At 34.2% G+C, this 25,571-nt stretch overlaps 1 protein-coding gene across 3 annotated transcripts in view; it reads left to right on the forward strand.

Moving 5' to 3' along the window:
• The window catches only part of Nup133 (nuclear pore complex protein Nup133), a 269,882-nt gene that overhangs the window by 138,289 nt on the left and 106,022 nt on the right, over positions 1-25,571 (forward strand). For 2 of the 3 annotated variants that reach the window (XM_090402314.1, XM_090402316.1), the window contains exons 15-20: positions 2,199-2,250; positions 4,177-4,260; positions 12,112-12,271; positions 13,129-13,235; positions 13,574-13,680; positions 22,162-22,261. In XM_090402314.1, coding sequence (XP_090258440.1) covers positions 2,199-2,250; positions 4,177-4,260; positions 12,112-12,271; positions 13,129-13,235; positions 13,574-13,680; positions 22,162-22,261 — 610 coding nt within the window. The remainder of the gene's footprint in view (positions 1-2,198; positions 2,251-4,176; positions 4,261-12,111; positions 12,272-13,128; positions 13,236-13,573; positions 13,681-22,161; positions 22,262-25,571) is intronic. The other variant, XM_090402315.1, reaches the window with a different exon arrangement.

Raw genomic sequence — 25,571 nt, forward strand, 5'->3', positions numbered from 1 at the left:
ATTAGCAGAACTTGGTGTTAAGAAGGTGCAGAAATCAATAACACTTGAAAAGAAGATGGGGGTGAATGGAAGATGGGCAGACACGTACTAATGTCTGTAGAAGTATGAACTTACCTCCATCGACTGTTACTACAATTATGAAAAATGCAGATAGAATAAAACAGTCTGCGCAACAATCTACGACAGCACTAAATGCAAAACATGTACGTTATAGCAGGGGTAAACTTCATGAAAAAATGGAAAAATTATTATCATTATAGGTGGATGATTTGAATCAGAAAAACATTCCTCTGATGCAGGCTGCTATAACTGAGAAAGCAAAAACAATTTTTGAGGATCTTAAAAAGACAGATGGAGGTGAAGAAACATTTTTAGGAAGCGAAGGTTGGTTCATGAGATTTAAGTCTCAAAGTAACTGCCACAGTGTCAAATTATGTGCTGAAGTGGCAAGTGCAGATGTTGCGGCAGCGGCTGCTTTTCCTAAAGAATTTCAAGACTATAGAACAAGGAAGTTATCCTCCTGATCTCATTTTTAATGTTGATTTTTAACATCGCTTTTGCAACCGATGGATCAGGGGATTATATCAATCTTGAAAGCCTGCGTATAACGTTTATGTAAATGGTAAGAGTCTTGGACACTTCAGGCTATTAAAGACTATTAACAGTCATTCAATATTTTGAAGGACATTAACAACATCGAGGCAGCTTGGAACGACGTGTCAGCAAAGTGTTTAAAAGGAGCATGGCGAAAACTTCTTCCAGCATTTATGCATGACTTCGAGGAATTAGAGCAAGAGGAGAATGTTATTAAAGATGTTACCAAGCTTGCGCGAGAGGTGGGATTGTACAATATTACAGCTGAAGATGTGACAGAAGTCTTAGAGAGCCATGATAAACCGCTTTCCAATGAAGACTTAAAAGAATTAGCCGAACAATTAAGTCAACATCCAAAGGAGGAAAAAGAAAACGAAGAAGGTCCTCTGAGAGATATGAAAACAGCCGATTTACAGCGTATCGCAAGCATAGAGACATTGACTGATGAACTCTGCAAAATGGATCATGATTGGGAACTGAGTGCGAACATAAAAAGAAGTGCAATTGCATCTCTTCGACCTTACACTGAACTCCTTAAAGAAAGAAAAAGAAAATCTAGGCAGTTAACACTGGATACTTAAAAAAAAAAAAAAAAAAAAAAAAAAAAAAATGCAGGTGATCCAAAACCAGGAACTTCAACATAGAAGTATGTAACATCTTTTCGAAGTTTCATATTTTTTGTATATAATTTTGTTTTGTTTTCATTATTAATTTTATTTTAACAAATATTTATGTATGTATTATCAAAGCTTTAAATATAATAATGTTACACATACTTCATGTGCATATTTTTTACTGCGCGGAACATAACTTCATACCCCCTATTAAAATTGGGTTTGTTTTATGCCGATTCAGTTTTTTACACCCGTTTTTTTCAGGAATGGAATTGAGGCGTAAACCAAGGGCTGCCTGTATTAATAAAAGATGAATGTATAGGCTTCTGGACATAGTCTGCATCTTTTATATTGTACATGGCAAGACAACTCTGATGTTGAAGCTTGTTTTTCTCATAAGCTTTCTAGCAAATTTAGAAACATTTTAAGTTTCATGTTGAAAGTTTTTAACTTGGTTATACTATCATTTAAAGATGCCAAGAAATTATATTCTTGGTTTAATCCTTTATCCGGGTGTTTTGCAAACAACATTTGCCCATGAAGTATGTTTGCGATTGGGCTACTTGTATGTAAAGGCTAATGAATTCACATCAGTTGCCTGAATATCCAATAATGCAAAGCACACATCCTTACAGATGTGTATAATGTTATGCATTATAGGAAGGGCCACTATCAAGACCAGTTATAACTTCTATTGAGGTCTCATCAGTGGGAACCAAATCAAGAAGAAATACCAAGAAGTTGAAGTAATTGAAGAGATACCAAGGTTGAAATTCTTAAACATAGAGCTAATAAAATAATTTTTAGCTATAAAGGAGTACGCTAATTACATATGTGGATTTACTTTTACTATGAACAGTTTGTGTATGTCGTGGGAGGGCAAGGGGGGGGAATACTGGATTGCTTTGGAATTCTGTTGTTGATGTGTATATATAATTATTATATGTCTGAATATACCAAATGTTATAATTTGAAATCCATTTTTTTTAGCAGTAATTGGCATAAAGATATAGTCCCTTTGGAGCTCTCCCGTGATGATAATGTAAGTATTAATGAATAATTTCTTTGCTTTCATTTTATTCTCTTTTTATAACAAATTCATATTTATTCAGAAAATTATAATTATCTTGATTCATGATAATTAATTACTAGGCTGCTGATTAATCCTTAAGTATAATTTAAAACAGGACTTTTTTCCAACATAGGATAACTTTTAATGCAAATGCATTTTTTTCCGCCCACTGATAAATAAGTCTAACTCTTTCCTATATTCCCAAAGAGAATAGACAGCAGTCTTTTATCCTTAACTTTTTTTGGATATACCAGTACTGTTCTTCCCCATGTGAAATACCTATTTGTTGTGGGGGACACCTCCCAGTAATGGCACCTTTTGTTCATACTTTTTTCTGATTTCTTCCCATATTCTTCACTCTACTTCTGAGTTTTTTTTTTTTTTTTACTATCTCATCCAGACCACTATCAATGGAATCTAATGCCTTGCCACTGTTTGCCATGCAGTGCAACTTGTGGACATCCAGAAAGGGGGGATCCTTCTTTGGCTTCTGCTTCAGCAAGATGGGTGGTCCTGGATGGCCTAACCAGGATCAACCCACCTAGTGGGCTTGACTGAAAGGATTAATGGTGTTGCTAAGTCTCCTTTCCCATGATCCAGGGACAGGGTCCAAGACTTGCTGTGGTGCTGGTATAGATAGTGTCCAGGATAGCCCAGCATTCCACTCTCGAGTGCAATTATTGCTTGCCAGAGATGGGGATTCTATTTGTGACTCCGTGGTGGATGAGGAATTTGCATCAGCAGGAAAGGTCATGGCATCGATGTTTTGGGATGATAAAGGTATTTTGTTTATTAATTATCTTGAAAAGGGTAAAACAATAACTGAGGAATATTATTCCGATCTTTTAACCAAACTAGACGAAAAAATTCGTGATGTGCAAGTTTTCTTTTTCTGCAGATTCTATTAGCCTTGCTTTTCTATCACCTCTCATGCCATATCCAAAATTTCCCATTGAGCTTTCATCTAATTAATGTATACCAATTCTGGAATTAGTCTCATTACAATTATGAAATGATGTTTTCTTTTATTGTAAATTTTTATACATCATAAGTCTTCTATTTCTTTATCAGTATGACGTATAGACTTGAATGATTTTGAGAGTATATCTTTTTGATATTTGAACAACAATACTTGCTATTCGATCAGATATACTCTCAAATTTGATTATGTTTTACTTCAGTTTTTTGTTAATCATTAATCAACTCCACTGATTCTTTCCCTATCTTGGACTCTATAATATGGTATGTCTCCATTTTTTAATTGAATTTCTTCACCATTATGTCTAACTTCACACAGTCCAAGACTGTCCCATTTAATCGCTTTAGTCTGTAGTTGGTTCAATTAGCTGTGCTTCACTCTCCGGAGTCCTACATTTTAAAGTTCTGAGATCTAGTTTCCAACAGCAGCAAGATCTGGTTACTAGGGGATTCTTAGTACCCTCTGCTTTCATGTAGGACTCTGGGTGCCATGGCACCCAGACTCCTACATCTGGCCTGTGGGGGAATGAGAGCATTTTATTCCTGCTCGATTCATCTTGGAAGATTGGGTTCCCACGCTGGCCCACTGTGGATTAGTGGATGGTAATATTTTCACATGGGGTTGTCAGTCCCAAAACCACTGGTCCAAGGCCCTTCATTCAATATATTCAGAACTGACCTGATATCCAACAGATGGTAGGTTTCCTCCTATCAACAACCTGGGGACATGCTCAGTAGCCAGTCAAAGCTCAATATATAATAATAATCATTAATTTTGATTAATGCTTACTATTAATGTTCTGAATATCTTTGCCATTCTTGGATTAAAATACCTTGAAATGTAGCAATTTCAACATTTGTTCATTTAATAGTTATTTGACTCTGTTTTTTTTTTTTTTTGTTTTTTTTTTGAAACAGGTATTCCTAGGAGAAGAGATGGAAAGTGGTGATCTGAAATCAAAATTAAAATCTGCAGTGTTGATGTTTTGCAAACAGGAACTGGTAATTCTTAACATAAATGTATAATTTATTACAAAGTTAATTTGTTTGATATATTTTAAAAATCTTTTGAACCAGATTTTGTGGTTTAAACATGCATCAAACATGATGCAATTTCATTGAAAAATTCAGACATTTGCTATGGTCTACTGAGATCTGTAGTTCTTTCATTGAATCATATCCACAAAAGACTGTAAGCATTAGTAATTGTACTAATGAGTTACCATCATCATCAATTTCCTGATATGTACCCCCCAAGGGGTGTTCGGGTTACCATGACAGCACTACCTGATTAAGTTTACATTATTAATCTCCTATCAACAATTTCCCTCCCGATGAGTCTATTACTTGTGAGAACTCCAATTTTGTCATATCTGACATTTCATTCTTCTAAGGCATCTCTGACCAAATCAATCCACTTAGACTTGATATTCCTCTGGTTTTCTTTCCTGCCAACTTGGCATCACCTGTTTTGCTAACCTTTCCTCACCTATTCAATTAAGTGTCCATACCACCTTAGATTAGCTCTGCTAACACATTCTTTAATGCTAATAATGTCAAGTTCCTTTCTAATATATTCATTTTTAATATTATTCTACTGTTGATACCATAATCAGTTCACTGCCCTAATTTTCTCAGAACCCTCATATCTGTGGTCTTTAGCCTTTGAACAAGTGCTTTATTTCCTACCCAACTCTCAGATCCATAACTTGAAACTTGTTTGAACACTGTCTTGTATACTGCTAGGTTGGTGTTTTGGCTAATTTCTCTCTTGTTTCATATAAATTTATACAACTGGCTGTCCACAATACCAGGTTTGCTTATTCTGTTTATTTCCAGATTTAACCTGCCATCTTCACTAAAAGCTGTGCCTAAATAGCTGATATCTTTTACTTGATCTATAGGCTCTCCTTTCAGAATAACATCGATGTGTTCAATGTGTCTGCATATTTTCATTCTTTTGGTCTTTTTATTGCTGATTTTCATGCCAAATTTGTTACAGCTGTTATTCAATTTAGTTAGTGAATCCTAGAGACTTGCACTAGATGTGTTACGAGTACAACATCATGTGCATAAAGCAAAGAGCTAAGTTTGACTTCTCCAATTCTAATATCAGGCCTGATGCCACTTTCTTTCATAATGTTATCCATATAGATGATGAATAGGGGTGGAGTTAATGTGCATCCTTATCTTACCCTTGATTTTACATCAAACCATCTTCCTGGATTTACTTCAATTCTAACTGCTGACTGACAACTTAAATATAGACTCTGTATTGTTCTGTATAATGTTCCATTCACCACATATAATTGTAGTGTTTTGAAAAGCTTTTCACTGGGCACCCTGTTGTATGCCTTTTCCAGATCGACAAAACTTAAAAATATATTTCCACGATTCCTCAACTATTTGTCTTAAAGTGAATATCTGATCTTGACAACGTCTATTTCACCTGTACCTAGCATGTCCTTCAAGTTTCACTTCCACAATCTTTCTCAATCTCTTTTTCAAGTATGATTGTATAAATCTTACCTGGAATTTTGAAAGTTCACTCTTGCCTGTCTAGACCTACAACTTGCTCACTTAATTTAATGGTTTCTATATATACATATATAGATCTCTGAATTAAATTAAATCCTGTCGACTGCGCCATTTTGTTGTGTCATTTCCTGTCCTTAATGTGCCCTTTCTTATTTCTTTTACACTACTGGCCGAATTCCTGATAAGAGTGAAGCTGTTGTTTTGTGAGACAAAGAAATGCAAATGGCAGATGCCAATTTCTTTGTCTCAGCACTGGTTCTACCTCCCCTTTCAAATTCAGAGAAAATTTATTTGTATACGCTGCGCCACCCTGAATCCTAGGATATACTAAAAAGATAGGACCAAGGAGTTAGAAACCAGTCAACAATCACTCTTCTCAGCTATACATTTACAGCTTGCAGTCATGACCTTATATTACACAGTTTCCCCCGCTTTTGTGGTTCGTTATATCTTATGAGCAAGTGCAGTAGGATGAAGTACAGGCAAGACAACATTCACATTAAAACAAAACATTTTAATTACGGTTAGAATTCATATATTACACTGAGAAGCACTTAGTTAATCACTCAACTAAATTATATATACAGCCTTAACACTCTTACATACAGTAATTATCCCTTTTCATGAATTACTATCTTTGAAACAAAATTACTAACATTTAATCACTTAGTCTCAATTCTCTACTCTAATCACTTAAATTATTACTCTTAATACTTATCAAATTCCATTCATAAATCTCTCTAACAATCCTATTCAAATTTTACATATATCTCAGATTTAAATAAGAACATTCATAACTCATCTCTTTCACGATACATTTATGAGACACTATTATATTTCCTTCTAAATCTATCAGCAACAGTTCAAAGAAATGTCTCTTAGCACACACATTAAAGTCTTCTCATTCAATTCATTAGTTAGTAGACATAAAGTTTTCACCTTACCAATTTGCTGGATATTCTACTTTGGCCACTTCAATTCATTCGTCAGACAACTACCTTATATGATCGGTTTTCTTCACACTTCCTCGGGATTTTCTATACGATTTCCCTCTATGCATCAAACTGGAATTATTCTGTGGTTTTCCACTATCAGGATCTGCTGGGCTTTTATTTCCAACTGGTAAGTTCTCTTGGTCATTCGATCATAACTTCCACGAACAAGGGAAACCCACGTGGAGGCTCCATACCAGCCGGACTTCCGTGGCACAGGAATACAGCAGCAGGAAAACGTCTAAAAGCCTCGCTCGTAGCGTTACATCCCTTTTTAAACTCCATGCCGTTTCTCTCTTTCATCATCAATGTGTACATCATGCTTTCACGCGGCACTTAGCGCCGCGTGGCATAGTGAAAGCATGATGGAATCACGGTGGGGGGGGGGGTGGAAGCACCGTGCTACATAACAGATATACTAGTACATTCACCACATGTCTCAGAAGTCAGCCGTTTCACATTTAGATTATTATATCCAGCAAAAGGTTAGTTGTTCACACAGTATTTTAGATTAAGCAACTATATAATAATAATACAATGAAATTTCACATTACTAAATAAGATATATACAACTAAATTACGATTTCTATACAGTGCTTCTTTATTTCTGATAAATCATTATTTTCCTCAAGAGAGTGATAACAATGTTAAGTCCTCTGACTTAACACCTTCCCACAGTTACATCTCTGAAAAATATGACTTACTCGCTATCTCCTTTGAGCAAATGAAAGAGAAAAATCGTTATGGACTCACTCCTGAAGACATGCCCAAAATGGTCCCACTACATGAAAATCCTCATATTAAAAAATGTAATGTGCACTACATATGATCAAAGATATGCCTCCAGATCCTTTATTTCATGGCCCGTCAACAGAATGGATAACCTCTCCCCCACAACCAGGAATATAAAATAGTTAATATACCGAGTTCTCCAGAGGGAATGTAATGTAATGTTTTGGATATTTTTCCAGAAAAAGAAATGGATATTGGCCATCCACAATTCCAAAAAAAAAAAAGAAAAAAAAATCTCCCCATTGCTTTTAATGGACATAACACTCTGTGGGGTCATACCCGAGCAAACATCAGAGGAAGAGTTGTTGAATATATGCTCTATAACAACAATCAACACCCATTCTATTTAAGTGGCCATACACCTTAGATTAGTTCTGCTTACACATTCTTGGATGCTAATAATGTCAAGTTCTTTCCTAATATCCTAATTTTTAATATGATTCTGCCATTGATGCTATTTGTTCACTCTCCTAATTTTTCTCAGAACTCTCATATCCTTGGACTCTAGTCTTTGATCAAGTGCATTATTTCTAACCCAACTTTCAGATCCAAACTTGAAACTGGTTTGAACACTGTCTTGTATCTGCTAGTTTAGTATTTTGGCTAATCTTTCTTTTATTCCATGTAAATTTATTCAGCTGGCTACCCACCATACCAGCTTTGCTTATTCTGTTGTCTATTTTCAAAATATTTTACTTATTCGATAGGCTCTGCATTCAGAATGCAGTTGATATATTTCAAAGCTTCTACTAATTTTCATAGTTTTGGTCTTTTTATTGCTGATTTTCATGCCAAATTTGTTATAGATGTTATCCAATTTGGTTAGAGAATCCTGGAGACTTGGACTAGATGTGTTCAGGAGTACAGCATCATCTGCATAAAGCAAAGAGCTAAGTGTGACATCTCCATTACTAATAATAAATTTATAATAACTTTTTATATCTCTATACGTAATCATTTCTGGTCAAATATCATCTACTCCTGCCTTACTGCATTTAAGTTTTTGACAGCTTTTTCTACCTCAGGTATTGGTACTCCTCTTTGCATTCCTCTTGAAAATGTTCTAGTATGGTTCTGTCACTTCTTGTTTTGTTTAAACAGTCTTTCAACGTAATTACTTCAGACATCAAGAATATCCTTATCTTCAGTTTTATGTCATCTTTATCATATTTGATTCCTTTTACAGTACTCTTTCCTCCATTTCTAAGTTTTTTTTCAATAGCCTCCAGAATATTTTGCTACCTTCTTAATATTTATTTTCTATATTCTTACCAAAGTCTTCTGATGACTTTTGTTTAGCTACTTTTACACACAGCATAGCATTCTTCCATTTTTCTCTGTATTCTGTTAGGACATCTACCAACTTATTTGCTAAGAACTTTTGTTATGCTTTTTTCTTTTCCAGGACTACTTTTTTAACCCCCCCCCCCAGCTAACTTTTACATAGAACACTTTGAAAACAAAATACTTACTACAACTACATACAAGACCTTAGTACAACAATTATGCTTTGTTAATGATGTGTTTGCCATTTTGCCCCATGGACAAGAGATACTTTGAATTCTTTTGTTACCTACCTAAACAGTCAACACCCAAAGTTCACTTCATAGTAGAAAACAAATCTAATAACTGTTTTCTTTATTTGAAATGTCATATGAAATGGCTTTCAGATGGTTCACTATTGTTTTCTATTTATAGAAAACCAACATACACAGGAAAATATCTACTATAAAATCACGTCGTCATCATCATCCAGCCCTATAGTTTGGTATTCTTAAACACTTATTTACAGGAGGCTGTTTGTTCTAATGATGCAGCTCCCACTGAACCGAAATATCCTCACCATACTTTCCTGACCAATGGCTACAGCTCCTACAAAATAGATAAAATGTTACATGGCCCGCTTACCTACTTCCCCCCCCCCTCCTCAAACACACAAGAACAAAACAGTATTCCTTTTTCCTATGTCCAAGGTACATCTGAAAGGATGGCCTGTATGGAGACTTGTTAGTACGAGGTGTGTTAGTAGAGGATTTGACAAAATCGTACCAACCTGGTGCGACCATAAAGGATGTAACTGAGTCTATTAGAGAGCAAAAGGAAAGGGTGAAAGAAATGATTGTTGTGGCAGGTACGAATGATTTGAAAGGAGATAAAATGGAAATGATAGAAGACCTGAATGAATTGTTTGAAGTAGCAAAAGAAAAGAGTGAGAGAGTTAGAATGATTAGTCTTTTGCCACGGTATGACAGTGAAATGTTTAAAAGTAGGGCCATAATTGCGAATGACTTTATGCGTGGGTTATGTATGACGAGTGGTGTGGAATTTGTGGATGTGTGGAGTGAGTTCGATGGGCGAAAGGATCTATATAAGATGGATGGCTTGCATTTGAATGGTTACGGTGTAAGGAGACTTGAAAAATTGTTGCTGAATGTAATGGATGTGCAAATTCAGGGAAACTAGATTTATTAAGGGGGTGGGGGTAGATATGCAGTCCTTAGGGAGGCAGTTGAATGTATGAATGAATATAATATGCCTAGTGGTGTGCCGCAGGGCTCTGTTGTTGGACCACTGCTTTTCAGTTTGTTCATCAATGATATAGGAAAGGATTTGAGAGGAAGTGTTCACTTGTTTGCTGATGGTGCAAAGTTGGGTAGAGCAATTGTGAGTGCACAGGATGTCAAAATGTTACAGGATGATTTGGATAGTTTGGAAGACTGGAGTAGGAAAAATGGATGCCAATTTAATGTGGCAAAGTGTAAGGTTATGCACTTTGGGGTGAAAAGAATAGCAGCAGTATATCGCATTGGTGGAACCCTACTTCAGGAGATTGATGAGGCCAGGGATTTGGGAGTGTTGGTGGATAGGGAATTGAAGTTTAGGGGACACATTGCAAAAGTGACTAAATCAGCTCATCAAATCACTTGGCTTCTGAAAAATACTTTAACATGCAGAGACAAACAAGTTGTTGTTCCTCTGTATCGAGCCTTGATAAGACCCCATCTGGACTACTGTGCCCAGTTATGGGCACCAGGGTTTCTTCGTGATGGGGAGGAAGTAGAGAGAATCCAGAGACGAGTGACCAAGATGATAGAAGGTCTGTGGAATGAACCTTATGAGAATAGATTGAAGATTTGTGGGTTGCAGAGATTGGACGATAGGCGAAGGAGGGGCGATATGATTGAGACATTCAAATTACTGAAGGATTTCTACAAGACTGATCCAGAAGATATTTTTGAAAATATGACTGGTGGTGGGAGGACTAGGGGCCATGCATGGAAGCTGGGCAAGAGCATGGTTGACAAGGGTGTTAGAGCTAGGTTTTTTACTTGGAGAGTGGTGAATGAGTGGAATAAGCTTCCAGAGTCTGTTGTGGGTGCTATGACCGTGAATGAGTTCAAGGCAAGGTATGATAGATACTGTGACAATGTCGAATAGTTGTTCTTGACATGATGTTAGGGCCTCCCTCGATGAGTCTGTCAACTCCTTGGAGTTGCCCGGAACAATAATAATAATAATAATAGCCAAAGTACTAATAAAATATAACCTTTGCATCACATTCAAACCACATGTTAAATTAGCATCTCTGATCTGCTTTTTCCAAGGATAAACTACATCACCTGACATATCCTGAAGCATATGAAGTTCCATGGGACTGACTTTGCCTGCTATGGACAGACAGAAAGATCTGTTAACATCTACCTTGGAGAACATAAAAAATGCATTCACTATCATTATTATGGTAGCATGATGTGTTAATCCAAGTCTGGATTAACACATCATGCTTTGGATACCCATTCACACAGAATTAGATGGGGAAAAAACAAAAGTCATTCCAGGACAGAAAGACTATTTTTAGAGTCAGCCATGGTTATGAAGCATTCTCCTAACCTAAACAAGTATGGTTGTATTAATTTGTCAAAAATTTGAGAGACTTATTTTAAGATCAACTTCTATATAACTGTAATGCTTTTTTTAACATCAGAGGATGCCAAATTATAACATGACATCTTTTGTTCATTACAGTTTGAATTGCTTCATTTACTCATCGTCATGAGTAAACTGTAACATGTAATGTGCTCTGAAGATGCTGGTTTGAAATTCAGCAAAAGATAAGCCAGTTAATAAACATCTCTGTTATAATTGAGTTGGTTTGGTGTTGTAATGCCATTAAGTTATGAATGGAAATTCATTGTATGTCTTCCAGGAAACCAGATAAACTTCAGTCAAATTTAGGAGTAAATGTAATATGAGGATCTGATAATGTTGGAGTCTTGACAAGTAACAGACTGATTTGGATAGGAAATTAATAATGATGTAATTTTTTTCATGTAGTACTATCATATCCTGTGCACCCGTTGAGGGTACATGGCAGGAATTTGATGATGATGTAATATGACATCTCATTTTCAGTCCTTTCAGCTGTGGAGTTTAAAGTCAGTTTTTAAGAGTATTTTGATTCATGTTATGCCTTGCATAAATCTAGATCAGAATGTGTATTTATTTATTTTTTTTAAAAAACATAAAATAGGCTGAATGTCAAAAGATCGTAGAAGATATGTTTCCAAAATCGATGATCATGAATTCAAGTTGTGTTTCACAGTTAGACATAACAGTAGCAGCTGTAAGCCAAGATTTAATTGATGATTATCCTGCTTCTGATCCTCGATGGATGGAATCTGTTCCTCCAGGTATTCAAAGTTTTTTTCTATTTTTACTAAAAATTTATTCATAAGTTTTTCTTATCATTAAAACTTGGGTCAATCCATGTGTTGTCTTTAAAAATGATCCTGTGTACTTCTAAATTACGTCATGCATTATCAGATACTTTTTTTTATTTTTTTTATTGGATAGTGTCCCTTCTAAGTCGTGTATATTCTTCTAACTTGGCTGAAGATAATTGTTGTTAGGCTAGCTTTTGTTATCTTTAGCTTACTTCTCCCCAAAGAAAAATCAATAATGGGATGTGTTTTCAGATAGCCTAAAGAGGATGTAATGAGTTTGTCACCACAAACTGTTTTACTTTGGACATTGTTGTTTTTTTACTCCCCCTATCCCCAATATATACTTAACTAAAAAGAAAAAAGCATTGTTCTTTTTTAGAGTGAACCAAATAATAGAGATGTTGGAAGTTTATTTTTCACTTGGTTAGACTATAATAAATTTAGTTTAATCAAATAAAAATATGTTTCTTTTCATCTTTCAATGAAAAAAAAGAAATGCTGAGCATCACAACTACAAAGTCTCTTAGTCTCTTGATAAACTTAAAATTAACAATACAGTTCCTGCCCCCATTTTATTCATAAACAAATAATAGAGAAATCCAATTCAAATTTATATAAATACTTTTTAATGAAACATTTATAATTAAAGCTTTATGGACTAGTTTAACATTTATAGAATTGATTCATATATCCAGCTTTAAAATAACCATAATTTCCATAAAGAAATTATAAGATTACTGTATTATACACTATATATATATATATATATATATATATATATATATATATATATATAATTTATTTATTTTCTTTTTATCATCAAGGAGAATCAGTATCTTCTTCAGTAATTTTATTACATCAACTGAATGATAAAATGCAAGCACACGAATTTCTTCTTAATTTCCTGAAAGCAATGGGTCTGTGGGACAGGGTAAGATTCCTTTTGCTTTTTGTTGAAGTTGGTTTTTTAATAATCTGATATAATTTAATAAAACTTAATAATTCATTAAATTTTATTATTAAAAGGGGATTAATATTCCAAGGTATTATGATATGGAATAAAAGGACAAATAATTTGGGTAATTTAATTAGCTGATAATATTAATTTCCTAGATCTTATCTTTAATGCTGATTTGAATGACAATTCTTTTATATTTCACATAACATAGATAAAAAATAAACTTAAAATTAACAATACAGTTCCCATCCCCATTTTATTCATAAGTTGGATTTTTATATTATCAGAAAATATTTTTTTTCCTTTTTTAGTTAAATATAGTAAAGGTGCATGATTCTGAAATGGCTACTTGTTTACTGCTATGTGAACATGGAGAAAAAGTTGTGGCTGCAAAGGCATTCCGACAGCTTCATGCCAAGTAAGTTGAGTATGAAATATTTTCAGTTGCAAAAGTTTGTTTCATGATATAATTTCAACACTATAGTTAGTTCCAGCATCTCCTTTCTGATTTTAGCTGTGAAATAAATATAGTCAGGTCTCATTTTATGCGGTAGATACGTTCCACAGAAAACCGCATATAAAAAATCGCACAAAAAAAGACCTATCTTACGTTGAAAAATTAGGGATACATTCTATACTTCTCTAAAACCGCATAAAACTGAAGCAATGAATTAAAATAAACCTAAAATCGCATTAAAAAAATTTATAAAAATTCAGGAAAATAATGCCTAAGTTTGTTTTAAAGCTTTATTCATTTAATTTTATTGAAAGGTAACTTTTTTTTACATTTTGTCATGAGAATTATCGTCGCTATTAGACAACATTCGGCAACGTTTGCGAACTGGTGCGAAATCACTTTCATCACCAGAAGAGATAGTCGGCACATCGGATCCGTATTGTAAAGGCAATGGTTCTTCACAAAACAGAATTAGCTTCACCCTGCGCTGATTTTTTTCTTCTGACAATGTAATCTGTGATTAAACTTTGCGATGATGATTTTACTAATTTTTTATACAGCTTGCAATATCCAGACATACAGTTCTTCAGCTGACTTGGAATTTAAAGGCTCTTTTGGATTTTGTGTCATTAACAAGAAAATGATTTTCCGAGTTATTGCACAGTTCAAGACCTTGAATTATATTTGCAGTGAGGGGGACAGGTTTTTCTTCTGCTTCACTATCCTTTTCTGGATCTTCGACGATATCTAAACTTAGTCAATATCCAATAATATCATCATCACTTAAGGCATTATCCACGAGCAATTCATCTACATCATTCTGGCTAAATGTATCAAAACCTTCTCCACCAATTTCCTGTGCTTAAGTAATGATTTTAGCTGATTATGTAAATGTTTACATGGTTGCACTGTTCGCAACACATCCAGGCGAAGCTACTTTCCAGCAGGTGGAAAGTAGCTAGGCTTTAAAGCTGGTGGTCTTATTTCAGCGATAGCAGATGCAACATGATTTGAGCAGTTCCAAAATAGAAAATTTTTTCCAAACGTCAGTTACTGTTAATGATTCATTTTCTGGTTTATCCAATATAAATTGAAAAGTGTGCTTAATGTAATATTTTTTAAAAGTAGCAATTATGCCTTGATATAATGGCTGAATAATGCTGTTGTATTGGATGGCAAAAACACTACCTGCACACATTTGGATGTTCTAAATGCAGATGACTTAATACATTGTCAACAATTAATAAAATTTTAAAATCAAGAGCTTTTTGCTTCATATGTTTCCACTTCTGGTACAAAGCAATTATTGACCCATTCAGTAAATACAGCAGTTGTTACCCAGGCCTTTGTATTAGCCATTCAATGTACTAGTAGCTGTTTTAGATCTTTGCCGTTAAGATTGATTTTCTAGAAGGGGTTTCAACGTTCAATTTCCTGATGCATTGTTACAAAGTAACAATGTTACTCGATCTTTGCTTGCATTTTTTTTTCTCAGACTTTGCGATGTAAGTTTGACTAGGCATTTCTTCCAAAACAATCCTGTTTCATCAGCGTTAAACACTTGATCAGGACAATATCCACCATCTTGAAAATTTTTGACTACTGCTTCATTTGCTCTGCAACCTCGCATGTAATCTTCATGTTATGAAGTGCATTCCTTTTTAAAAACCCGGTTAACCATCCTTTGCTAGCCGAAAATTTTTTATCACCCTGGGAAGCGGAAGTAGACAGCTCCAATTGCTACATCTGCTCATAAAACGAAGAGCTTTTTGTTTAATTAAATAACCACTTATAGGAATTCATCATCATCATCATCAAATTCCAGCCATGTACCCACAAGGGGTGTGCAGGATATGATAGTACTTCATGAAAAAATTATATCATTACTATCTTCCTATCTACAATTTTCCTCCAAATCAGTCTGTTACTTGTCAAGACTCCAACATTATCAGATCTTATATTTCTATCGTCTAAGGCACTTTGTACCGTATCAATCCACCTATATCTTGGTCTTCCTCTGTGTCGCTTTGCTGCCAACCTGGCAGAGAACACTTGTTTTGCTAATCTTTCCTCTCCCATTCTATTTAAGTGACCATACCATCTGAGATTAGCTCTGCTAACGCATTCCTGGATGCTGACAATGTCAAGTTCTTTCCTAATATCCTCATTTTTAATATGATATTGCCATTGATGCCATCTGTTCACGCCTCTAATCTTTCTCAGGACTCATATCTGCAGTCTCTAGTCTTTGGTCAAGTGTTTTACTTCTGACCCAGCTCTCAGATCCATAAGTTAAAACTGGTTTGAACACTGTCTTGTATACAGCTAATTTGGTGTTCCGATTAATTTCTCTCTTATTCCATATGAATTTATTCAATTGACTTCCAACCATACCAGCTTTGCTGATTCTGTTGTCTATTTCTATATTTAATTTACCATCTTCAGTAAAAATCTTGCCTAAGTAACTGAAATGTTTTACTTGTTCCACAGGTTCTCCATTCACAACACAGTTGACATTTTCAATGATTCTGCCAATTTTCATTGTCTTCTTCTTTTTAATGCTGACCTTCATACCATATCTATTACAACAGTTATTCAATTCAGTTAGGGAATCTTGGAAACTTGTAGCGGATTTATTCAGAAGTATAACATCGTCTGAATAAAGCAAAGAGCTGACATTAACATCTCCAATTTTGATATCATGTTTAATACCACTTTCCTTCATAACGTGATCCATATAGATAATGAATAATAGAGGGGATAATGTACATCCTTGTCTCACACCAGATTTAACATTAATCCATCTTCCTGTACTTGCTTCAATTCTAACTGCTGACTTACAACTCAAATAAAGACTAAGTATTGCTTGATATAATGCCCCATTGACACCATATAACTGCAGCATATTGAATAGCTTCTCTATTGGCACCTTGTCATATGCCTTTTCCAGATTGACAAAACTTAAATACAGATCTTTCTTATATTCCCATGCTTTCTCGACTATTTGTCGTAAAATGAAGATCTGATCCTGACAGCCACTGTATGGCCTGAATCGAGCTTGTTCTTCACCAAGCTTTTCTTCCACAATTCTGCTCAACCGTTTCTCAAGTATACTAGCATAGATCTTGCCAGGAACACTCAGTAGGGAAATACCTCTGTAATTCTCACATTCAGTTTTCTTTCCCTTTTTATATATGGGTACTATGAGAGCTCTACTCCAATCATCGGGAATTCGTCCCCTCTGTCCAGGCTTTCTGAACTATGCAATGCAGCCACTGTAAGACTCATCATCATCAAATTCCTGCCATGTACCCTCAAGGGGTGTACTGGTATGACAGTACTACATGAAAAAAATAACATCATTACTAACTTCCTATCTACAATTTTCCTCCAAATCAGTCTGTTACTTGTCAAGACTCCAACATTATCAGATCTTATATTTCTATCTTCTAAGGCACTTTGTACCGCATCAATCCGATATTGTTTTGCTAATCTTTCATCGCTCATTCTGTTTAAGTGACCATACCACCTGAGATTAGCTCTGCTAATGCATTCTTGGATGCTGACAATGTCAAGTTCTTTCCTAATATCCTCATTTTTAATATGATATTGCCATTGATGCCATCTGTTGACGCCTCTAATCTTTCTCAGGACTCTCATATCTTCGGTCTCTAGTCTTTGGTCAAGTGTTTTACTTCTGACCCAGCTCTCAGATCCATAAGTTAAAACAGGTTTGAACACTGTCTTGTATACAGCTAATTTAGTGTTCCGACTAATTTCTCTCTTATTCCATATGAATTTATTCAATTGACTTCCCACCATACCAGCTTTGCTGATTCTGTTGTCTATTTCTATATTTAATTTACTATCTTCAGTAAAAATCGTGCCTAAGTAGCTGAAATGTTTTACTTGTTCCACAGGTTCTCCATTCACAACACAGTTGACATTTTCAATGATTCTGCCTATTTTCATTGTCTTTGTCTTTTTATTGCTGACCTTCATACCATATCTATTACAACAGCAATTGAATTTAGTCAGAGAATCTTGCAGACTTGTAGCGGATTTATTTAGAAGTATAACATCATCCGCATAAAGCAAAGAGCTGAGATTAACACCTCTAATTTTTATATCAGGTTTAATACCACTTTCCTTCATAATGTGATCCATATAGATAATGAATAACAGAGGGGATAATGTACATCCTTGTCTCACACCAGATTTAACATTAAACCATCGTCCTGTACTTCCTTCAATTCTAACTGCTGACTTACAACTCAAATAAAGACTAAGTATTGATTGGTATAATGCCCCATTGACACCATATAACTGCAGCGTATTGAATAGCTTCTCTCTTGGCACCTTGTCATATGCCTTTTCCAAATCGACAAAACTTAAATACAGATCTTTGTTATATTCCCATGCTTTCTCGACTATTTGTCGTAAAGTGAAGATCTGATCCTGACAGTCTCTATTTGGCCTGAATCCAGCTTGTTCTTCACCAAGCTTTTCTTCCACAATTCTTCTCAACCATTTCTCAAGTATACTTACTTAGATCTTGCCAGGAACACTCAGTAGGGAAATACCTCTGTAATTCTCACATTCAGTTTTATTTCTCTTTTTATATATGGGTACTACGAGAGCTCTACTCCAATCATCGGGAATTCGTCCCTCTGTCCAAGCTTTCTGAACTATGCAGTGCAGCCACTGTAAGACTTTTATACCACCATACTTCACCATTTCTGGTCGAATATCATCTACTCCTGCTGCCTTTCCACATTTCAAGCCTTTGATGGCTTTTTCTACTTCAATGAGAACCTTAGTAGAACCTTCTGTGGGACCATAGGCACAAATAAGTCTCATTGTCCAGTTACCCATTCTCATATTTGCTCACATTACTCTCTTGAGACTAACTGCCATTCGAGAAGATTAGCCTTGTATTTTGTGTTGAATACTATGGCTACTCCTTCTTTGCCTTGATTGTCATTGCCTGAATATAACATTTTGTATTTATTGCTCAGAAAGATATCACCAGTTTTGGTCTTTTTTGTTTCAATCACCCCTATTATGTCGATCTGGTACTTATCTAATTCCTCCGCTAGCTCCATTTCTTTGACATTCAGGCTTCTTATGTTGATAGTACCGATCTTTACCTCTGGTGATGTTGGGTTGGGGTTTGTTTTCAGATTTGTTCCAGTAGCTGACTTTTCGCTGTTCGACCTGGTTCCCTGGTGAAAACAACGGGGGCCTTGTTTAACCATGTGATGCCCCAGCCGTCGTGAAATTTTGTCATGTTGTACCATCATTTTTTATTTTGGTTTAACTAATAAGAATACAATTTGGTCGGCTAAATCCTAAATTGCCAGCCCATCCTGGTTCGTTCAGTATCCAAGTAGATACCCAACAGGGTGCATCACGAGAAGGTGAGGATTGGACATTAGGTCAGAAGCCTTGGCAGTTCTCCGTATTCCTTTAAAGGCTATATAGAGGTCTCCTCTCAGTTATACAGCTTTGACCCTTAAGCACCCCTTTATAGGAATTCTTCAATCCAAATTATAAGCGCTCATTCCATTTTTTCTAATACGTTTTTTTTCTTTATGAGTACGATGATAATTTGTAGCTTAGTTTTATGCCAGAAATGTCAAATTTTCTTATTGCGACTTCATTCTTTTTAATTGTTCTTATAGTAGATTCGCCTAAATTAAAATGTTTACCAAGGGATATAAAATTGCAATTTTCATTTCCAAAGAAATTTGGTACTTTTTTTTTGTCCATCGGCCAAATTAAATCTTTAAAATAAAAATTAGCAAAATTTAGACTTTCGATAATGAAAAGACAAACACTTCAAGACAGACAATTAAACTTCATGGACACGCACTGCTTACACAATTCTCTAGAATGTGCTTGCAACACGCTGTTCATTATGTACAATGGTACATAAGTTTTGAAGTTATGCACCGCATAGAAAAGATCCTCATAAAAAGAGACCCGGCGTATTTTATTGTAATTATCTTTAATACTGATTTTAATGAAAATTCTTTTACATTTTTAAGTGTGGGAGGTGGGAGAAATGATGATAATGATTCTTGGATGATTTAGTTTTGTATTTCAGGTCAAACTGTGACCTAACATACAAATTTAGTAATTTCATTTAAACGAATCATAAAATCAAAAGTCAAAAAAGTCGTCATAAAGGAAGAATTCATTCGTATAAAATTACACCAAGAAACAAGAAACTTCATGGGATTTGGAAAGTTATGCATAAGGTATCTGAAAAATCGACTCTTAAGTTGAGTGTGTCTACCAGAGTGTGTGAGATGAAAGTTGTTTGTGTAAGTTATCCATTACAAATTATAAATACATGTAAAGATATTCTAACTTAAAATTTATAATTAAAATTTTATGATTCTTTTTAACATTTATAGCATTGATTTTGTCCAGATTTAAAGTAAGTTATCTGATTTTATAAATTTGTTATGGAAAAATTAAGAGAGAAACCTGTTGTATATACATACTTATATAGAAACAGTATTTGTTAATTTTTTAATAGTTATTTTCTATATATCCTAAAGGAGAATTAATATCTTCATTAATTTTGTTGCATCAGTTGAATACTTAAAACAAACATTTCAGTTTATTTGTATTTTTTCTAAATGTACAAGCAATCTTTACCTGTAGGTAGTATATAAAACATGATTCCTCATGTTTTATATACATGGTGTTTAAACATTAGATGCATACACTAGTATTGCATATCCTCTTCTTGGCTTATTTTTTTACATTATGTTTCCTCCTTGCTTGTCCAATCAGAACCGTTTTGAGAATTTCTGAATTTTTGTAAACAATAATTACTGCCTTTGCTATACTACAGGTATACTAAAAGCCTGTTCACTACGCTCTGAGTTCATCACCTGTGATAAGATATAAGCCTTTACATTTGGCCTACCTGCCTACTTATGTGTTTTTTTGTTATTCAAATACGACCAAATATTTATTAGAGGTGAACACATGTAATTTTAATTTACTGCTTTTTTTTTTTGTGAAAATAAATTTATGATGCTCTAGCCTTTCACTGGCAAAATACATTGGCAGGTAAGTAAATAATGAACAAAGTTATATGAAATATGGGATAAATTACCTAAATCACACCAGCAGTATTCAAGTCATGTTCAAAATTAAAATATTTTGAATCTTAGAGTTGGGTTAGGAATAAAATAGCTAAGCAGGATTAGGAGCCACAGTGATGATACTTTTGAGATAAATAAACAGACAAAAGATAGCAGCATCATGTGAAAAATGAAGAAATTAGAAAGCTGACATTGTTAGGATTCAAGAATGTATGAGCAGAGCTAATTAAAGGGGGTATGTCACTTGGATTATTGGAATGGGAAAGATTAGCAACGTTGGTTTTTTGATGCCAGGATAACAGAAAAAAAAAGGAACTAGGTTTGTCTTAATGTAGTTAAAAGTTCGTTAAAAGACTGAAATATAAGATCTATCAGTATTTTGAAGTCCTAATTAAATAAGACTAATCCAAATGAAAATTGTCGGAAGTTAATAATAATAATGTTAACTTAATCATCTAGTACTGGTATTGTATCCTGTACATCTCTTGAGAGTATGTAAGGAATGCCTTGATAAACAAAATTCAGCAAACTTAAGATAGTATATTTCTTTTATAGTACTCTTTAAGTAATTCTTAGTCAACAACACGCTACTTATGCTTGTTGTGGGCTCAGAATATTGTTCATTATCCTGAAATATCTAAATTGATTCTTAATCACCAAACATTTAAAGTTAATCATCAAAAACATTCCATATGTTGATTTATTGGCATTTTCTGGATAATGTTAAATATAATTAATAAAACTTTATTTTTAGTGTTAAGTGATTCACAATAGTAAATAAAGTAAATATATAAATACAAATTAAAAAGTCAGTAAAAATTAAAATAACTCCCATCATAGCCAAGATTTATTTTTTAGTATTTCCCTCCCTGAGAATGGCTAATTTGGCTGGTCTTAAATGGAAGACAATAGGATTTTTTTCCACTCACATATTGCAAACCAGCCCATATATATGCATAATTGATGGATATATTATGGTATATAGATCAAAAAATAATAATAGAAGAACTTTTCCTAATAAAAATTCAGTTTATTAACAGTTATTTAACACCATAATAGGTTGTTGGGCCTGATATATCCATGGAAGACATTTATCTAATTCATTTTTTATTTAAAAAAAAAAAAAAAAAAAGGTAATAATAAAAAATATTAGTAGTGATTATTTGATTTTAAAAAAAGAGTAAAATTCTTTCTCAAATGGGATTCTCTTATGAAACTAAATTTCAACAGCAGTAAGAAGGCTTATCCATCTTTTAAAATCTTTTTTAAAAATTCATAATATGATTGAGTTTATTTGATGGCATGTAATTCATTTCAGATATAATACCATTCTTGATGCAACCATTAGGACAGTTCTGTTGAAGAAAAGAATTAAAGTCAGAGATCACTTAACACATCAAGATGTCTTTTATAGAGAGGTAGTATTGTGAATTACTTAGAATTTCTGAGTTACTTCTGTTAATTATAAATTTGACAATCAGCAGTATATTTATTGTTTTCCAGCATATTCATTATCTTCTAACAAATATTTAACAGGGGGAGAAAATGTCATTGATATCTTTGAAAGCTTCTGTTGTCCATTCTTTTTTTGTAAACTAAATCATTGTTGCACTTCTTAATAATCTATGTTAGTTGGCCATCATCTTCCAAGAGTAGTGACATATAATTATAGTTTTTTGTGTGTGATGCATGGATGTATAAAAATTAGATTTAACATGTCAACTTTACGTAATTTGCAATTAAGTCTTAATTAATTTAAAAACATTTTATTTTGCATCATGAGACTTGACATATAATTAGTGTGAGCATTCACCATTGAAAGTTAAAAAAAAAAAAATCTTGCCTCTAATATTCCTGCTTGAGAATTTTTTCATGTCATCAACAAACTAACAGATTGACACCATGGACAAGATTGAATTGTTCAGCCATTGTAAAGCAGGTATAAAAAAAGCTATCAAAAACCTGAATGTGGAAAGTCAACTGGAGTAGATGATATTTGACCAGAAATGCTCAAATAGTTATAAAAGTTAGTGGTTACAATGCATAATTCAGAAGGCCTAGTCATAGGGTTAAATTCCAGATGATTAGAGTAAAGCTTTCATAGTACCTAGAGCTAACTCGACCATTTAAATATTACAAACAAAAAAAAAAACACCCAAAAACATAAAAACAATAATAGAAATGCAGGCTACAAGAACTAAAAACCTCTGACTTGCAGCCCACAAGCACCAACCTAACATACACCCACCTTCTCTATCTCAAGAAACATCCACCCAACCTGTCTGCCATCCATCTCAAAAATCACACTTCCGTGGTACCCACCTAACACCACCTCTAAACACATTTGCTCCACAAAACATCCTCAACATGTGGTATTATTATTTATACATAGGAAAAGCATATATTGTTTGTTGTCTGTTTGCTTGCTTTTATAAGTTTTAAATTCATTTTTAATGACATTAGGTTATTTTTATTATTGGTTTAAACATGTAATTTGTGACATTTTTTGTTCATTTTTGCTTGGTTTGTTTCATTGTTTTTTTAATTCGATATTTTCAAAATTTACCACCCATTACTAGTCTTCTGTGCAACAGCACATTGATTTCTCAATGGCGTCACTTCTAGTGATGTCAGTAATGTACCAACCAACAAGTTACATGGTTTTGCTTATATCTCAGTTATCAGAGAGCAGGCTATTGTCATATATAATGTCATATAATGGATGGGAAAAGGTTAGCAAAAAAAGTGTGTTTAGCTAGGATGGTAGGAAAAGGACTCAGGGGAAGACCAAGATCTAGGAGGATTAATACATGAAAAAGTGCCTTAGAAGTCCAAAATTTAAGATCGGAGTCCTGTTAAATATTAATTTTGAGGAAAATTGTCGGTAGGTAGTTAATTATGTAAACTTTCATGTAGTACTATCATCTAAGGATGCATATCAGGAATGTGATGAGTTATCTTAATTTTACACAAATTATGGACTCTACAACCATGTTATAAATAATTATTTTAATTTCCCGATGTTTTGACCTTCACATCAAGGTCATCATCTGGAGTATATACATGTATATACAAAGACAAGCTAAATCACATTTCACACAGTATGCTGAAGAGACAATGATTTGATCAACCGTTATTTTACTGGCCTGACCTCTAGTGAAAATAAAATAACTACATCAAAACTATATTCTATTTAAGACAACATCAGGGAAACTGATGTAGTTATTTTATTTTATGTCATTTATTTATTGTTATTTCATTTTATTTTCACTAGAGGTCAGGCTAGTAAAATAACTGTTAATCAAATCATTGTCTCTTTAGCATACTGTGTGAAATGTAATTTAGCTGGTCTCTGTATATATATATATATGTGTATACTCCAGATAATGACCTTAATATGAAGATCGAAACATCAAGAAATTAATTATTTATGACATGGTTGTAGAGTCCATAATTTGTGTAAAATGAATACTGATTACTGTGTAACACTAAAGGAAAGGATGATGAGTTATCTTCATTACCTACCACTGAATCTTTTGAAATGTTTCTCCATCTTCTTAGAACCTTGATGACCATACCTGCATACAGTGATCCAGATATGCTATTATCAAAGTCTTGTAAAATTACATAACAGCACTGTTAAAGAAACAGTACTGTTACATGATGTGATAACGTTAACCACCTTTGCATTATCACTCCTGAACTTTAAATTCACTGTCTGCAATAACCTACAAAGTCTTACTTCTTCCATCACCTTTGCATTAATAATTGTCCTTTGTCCAAAATATATAACTTTACTCTTTGCAACATTGAACTGATATTCCTTATCATTTGTTCCTATTACCAGTCTGTTCAAATCAGTGTGTAGAGCAATCCCTGCATTAGCTACATTTCTTTCATTCTCCCTGACTTAGCATCATCCTGAGATAACTGAATATCACACTTGAGACTCTCCCCCAATATCATTAATATACATGCTAACAATGGCTGAAGTACAGAAACTCAAATTCATTACTCCTACTTCACTTTCTCTTTTACTTGTCAGTTACTCTCCAGTCATGTTTCAAGTTTATTTTGCAAACCTATATCTTTGACTTTGTATGACAACCTCCAGTGTAAAATTCTGGTTGTTAAAGTTCGGGATGCTAAAGCAAGACCGACCTACCTTGAAGTGCCTCCTTAGCACAATTGGAAGAACGACGGTACATTGCACCCTTAAGGCCTAAGTTCGATTCTCGTCATGATGGGAGGAATCTTTGTATGGACTTTTTCAATTGAAGGTGAGTTAGCCGATCTCATATGGAGGTAGCAGGGTTTTTCTCTTGGAAACTCAGGTTTTTCATCCCGCATACAGACAAATCAGCCTTTCAGAACACACACAATTTACAGACAAAAAATACTAGCTGTGGTGGTTGTGGGCAGTAGATGGCATTGACGTAGGTGATTGTTAGTAGAGATTCTGTGTAGTAGTGGAGACGGAGAGTTGTACAGCAGGTGTCCTCCCGCGATGAGTCTTCAGACTCCTTGGAGGTGTCACGAATAATAATAAAATGCAATTCCTAACAAGCCTTTTCAGTACCTTGATGACCACACCAAAGATAATGGATTGAGCTGTAATTCACTGCATATTGCTAAGATATACTAGATAACTTTGAAGGTTACATGCTAAACTACAAAGTATGATGTTATGCCGAACTGAGGAGTATACTGAGTTCAGCAAATTGGTAT

The sequence above is a fragment of the Typopeltis vanoorti genome, chromosome 13 (genome assembly GCF_054136105.1).
Source record: "Typopeltis vanoorti isolate ZY-2024b chromosome 13, IOZ_Tvanoo_1.0, whole genome shotgun sequence".
NCBI classification, from domain to species: Eukaryota; Metazoa; Arthropoda; class Arachnida; order Uropygi; family Thelyphonidae; genus Typopeltis; species Typopeltis vanoorti.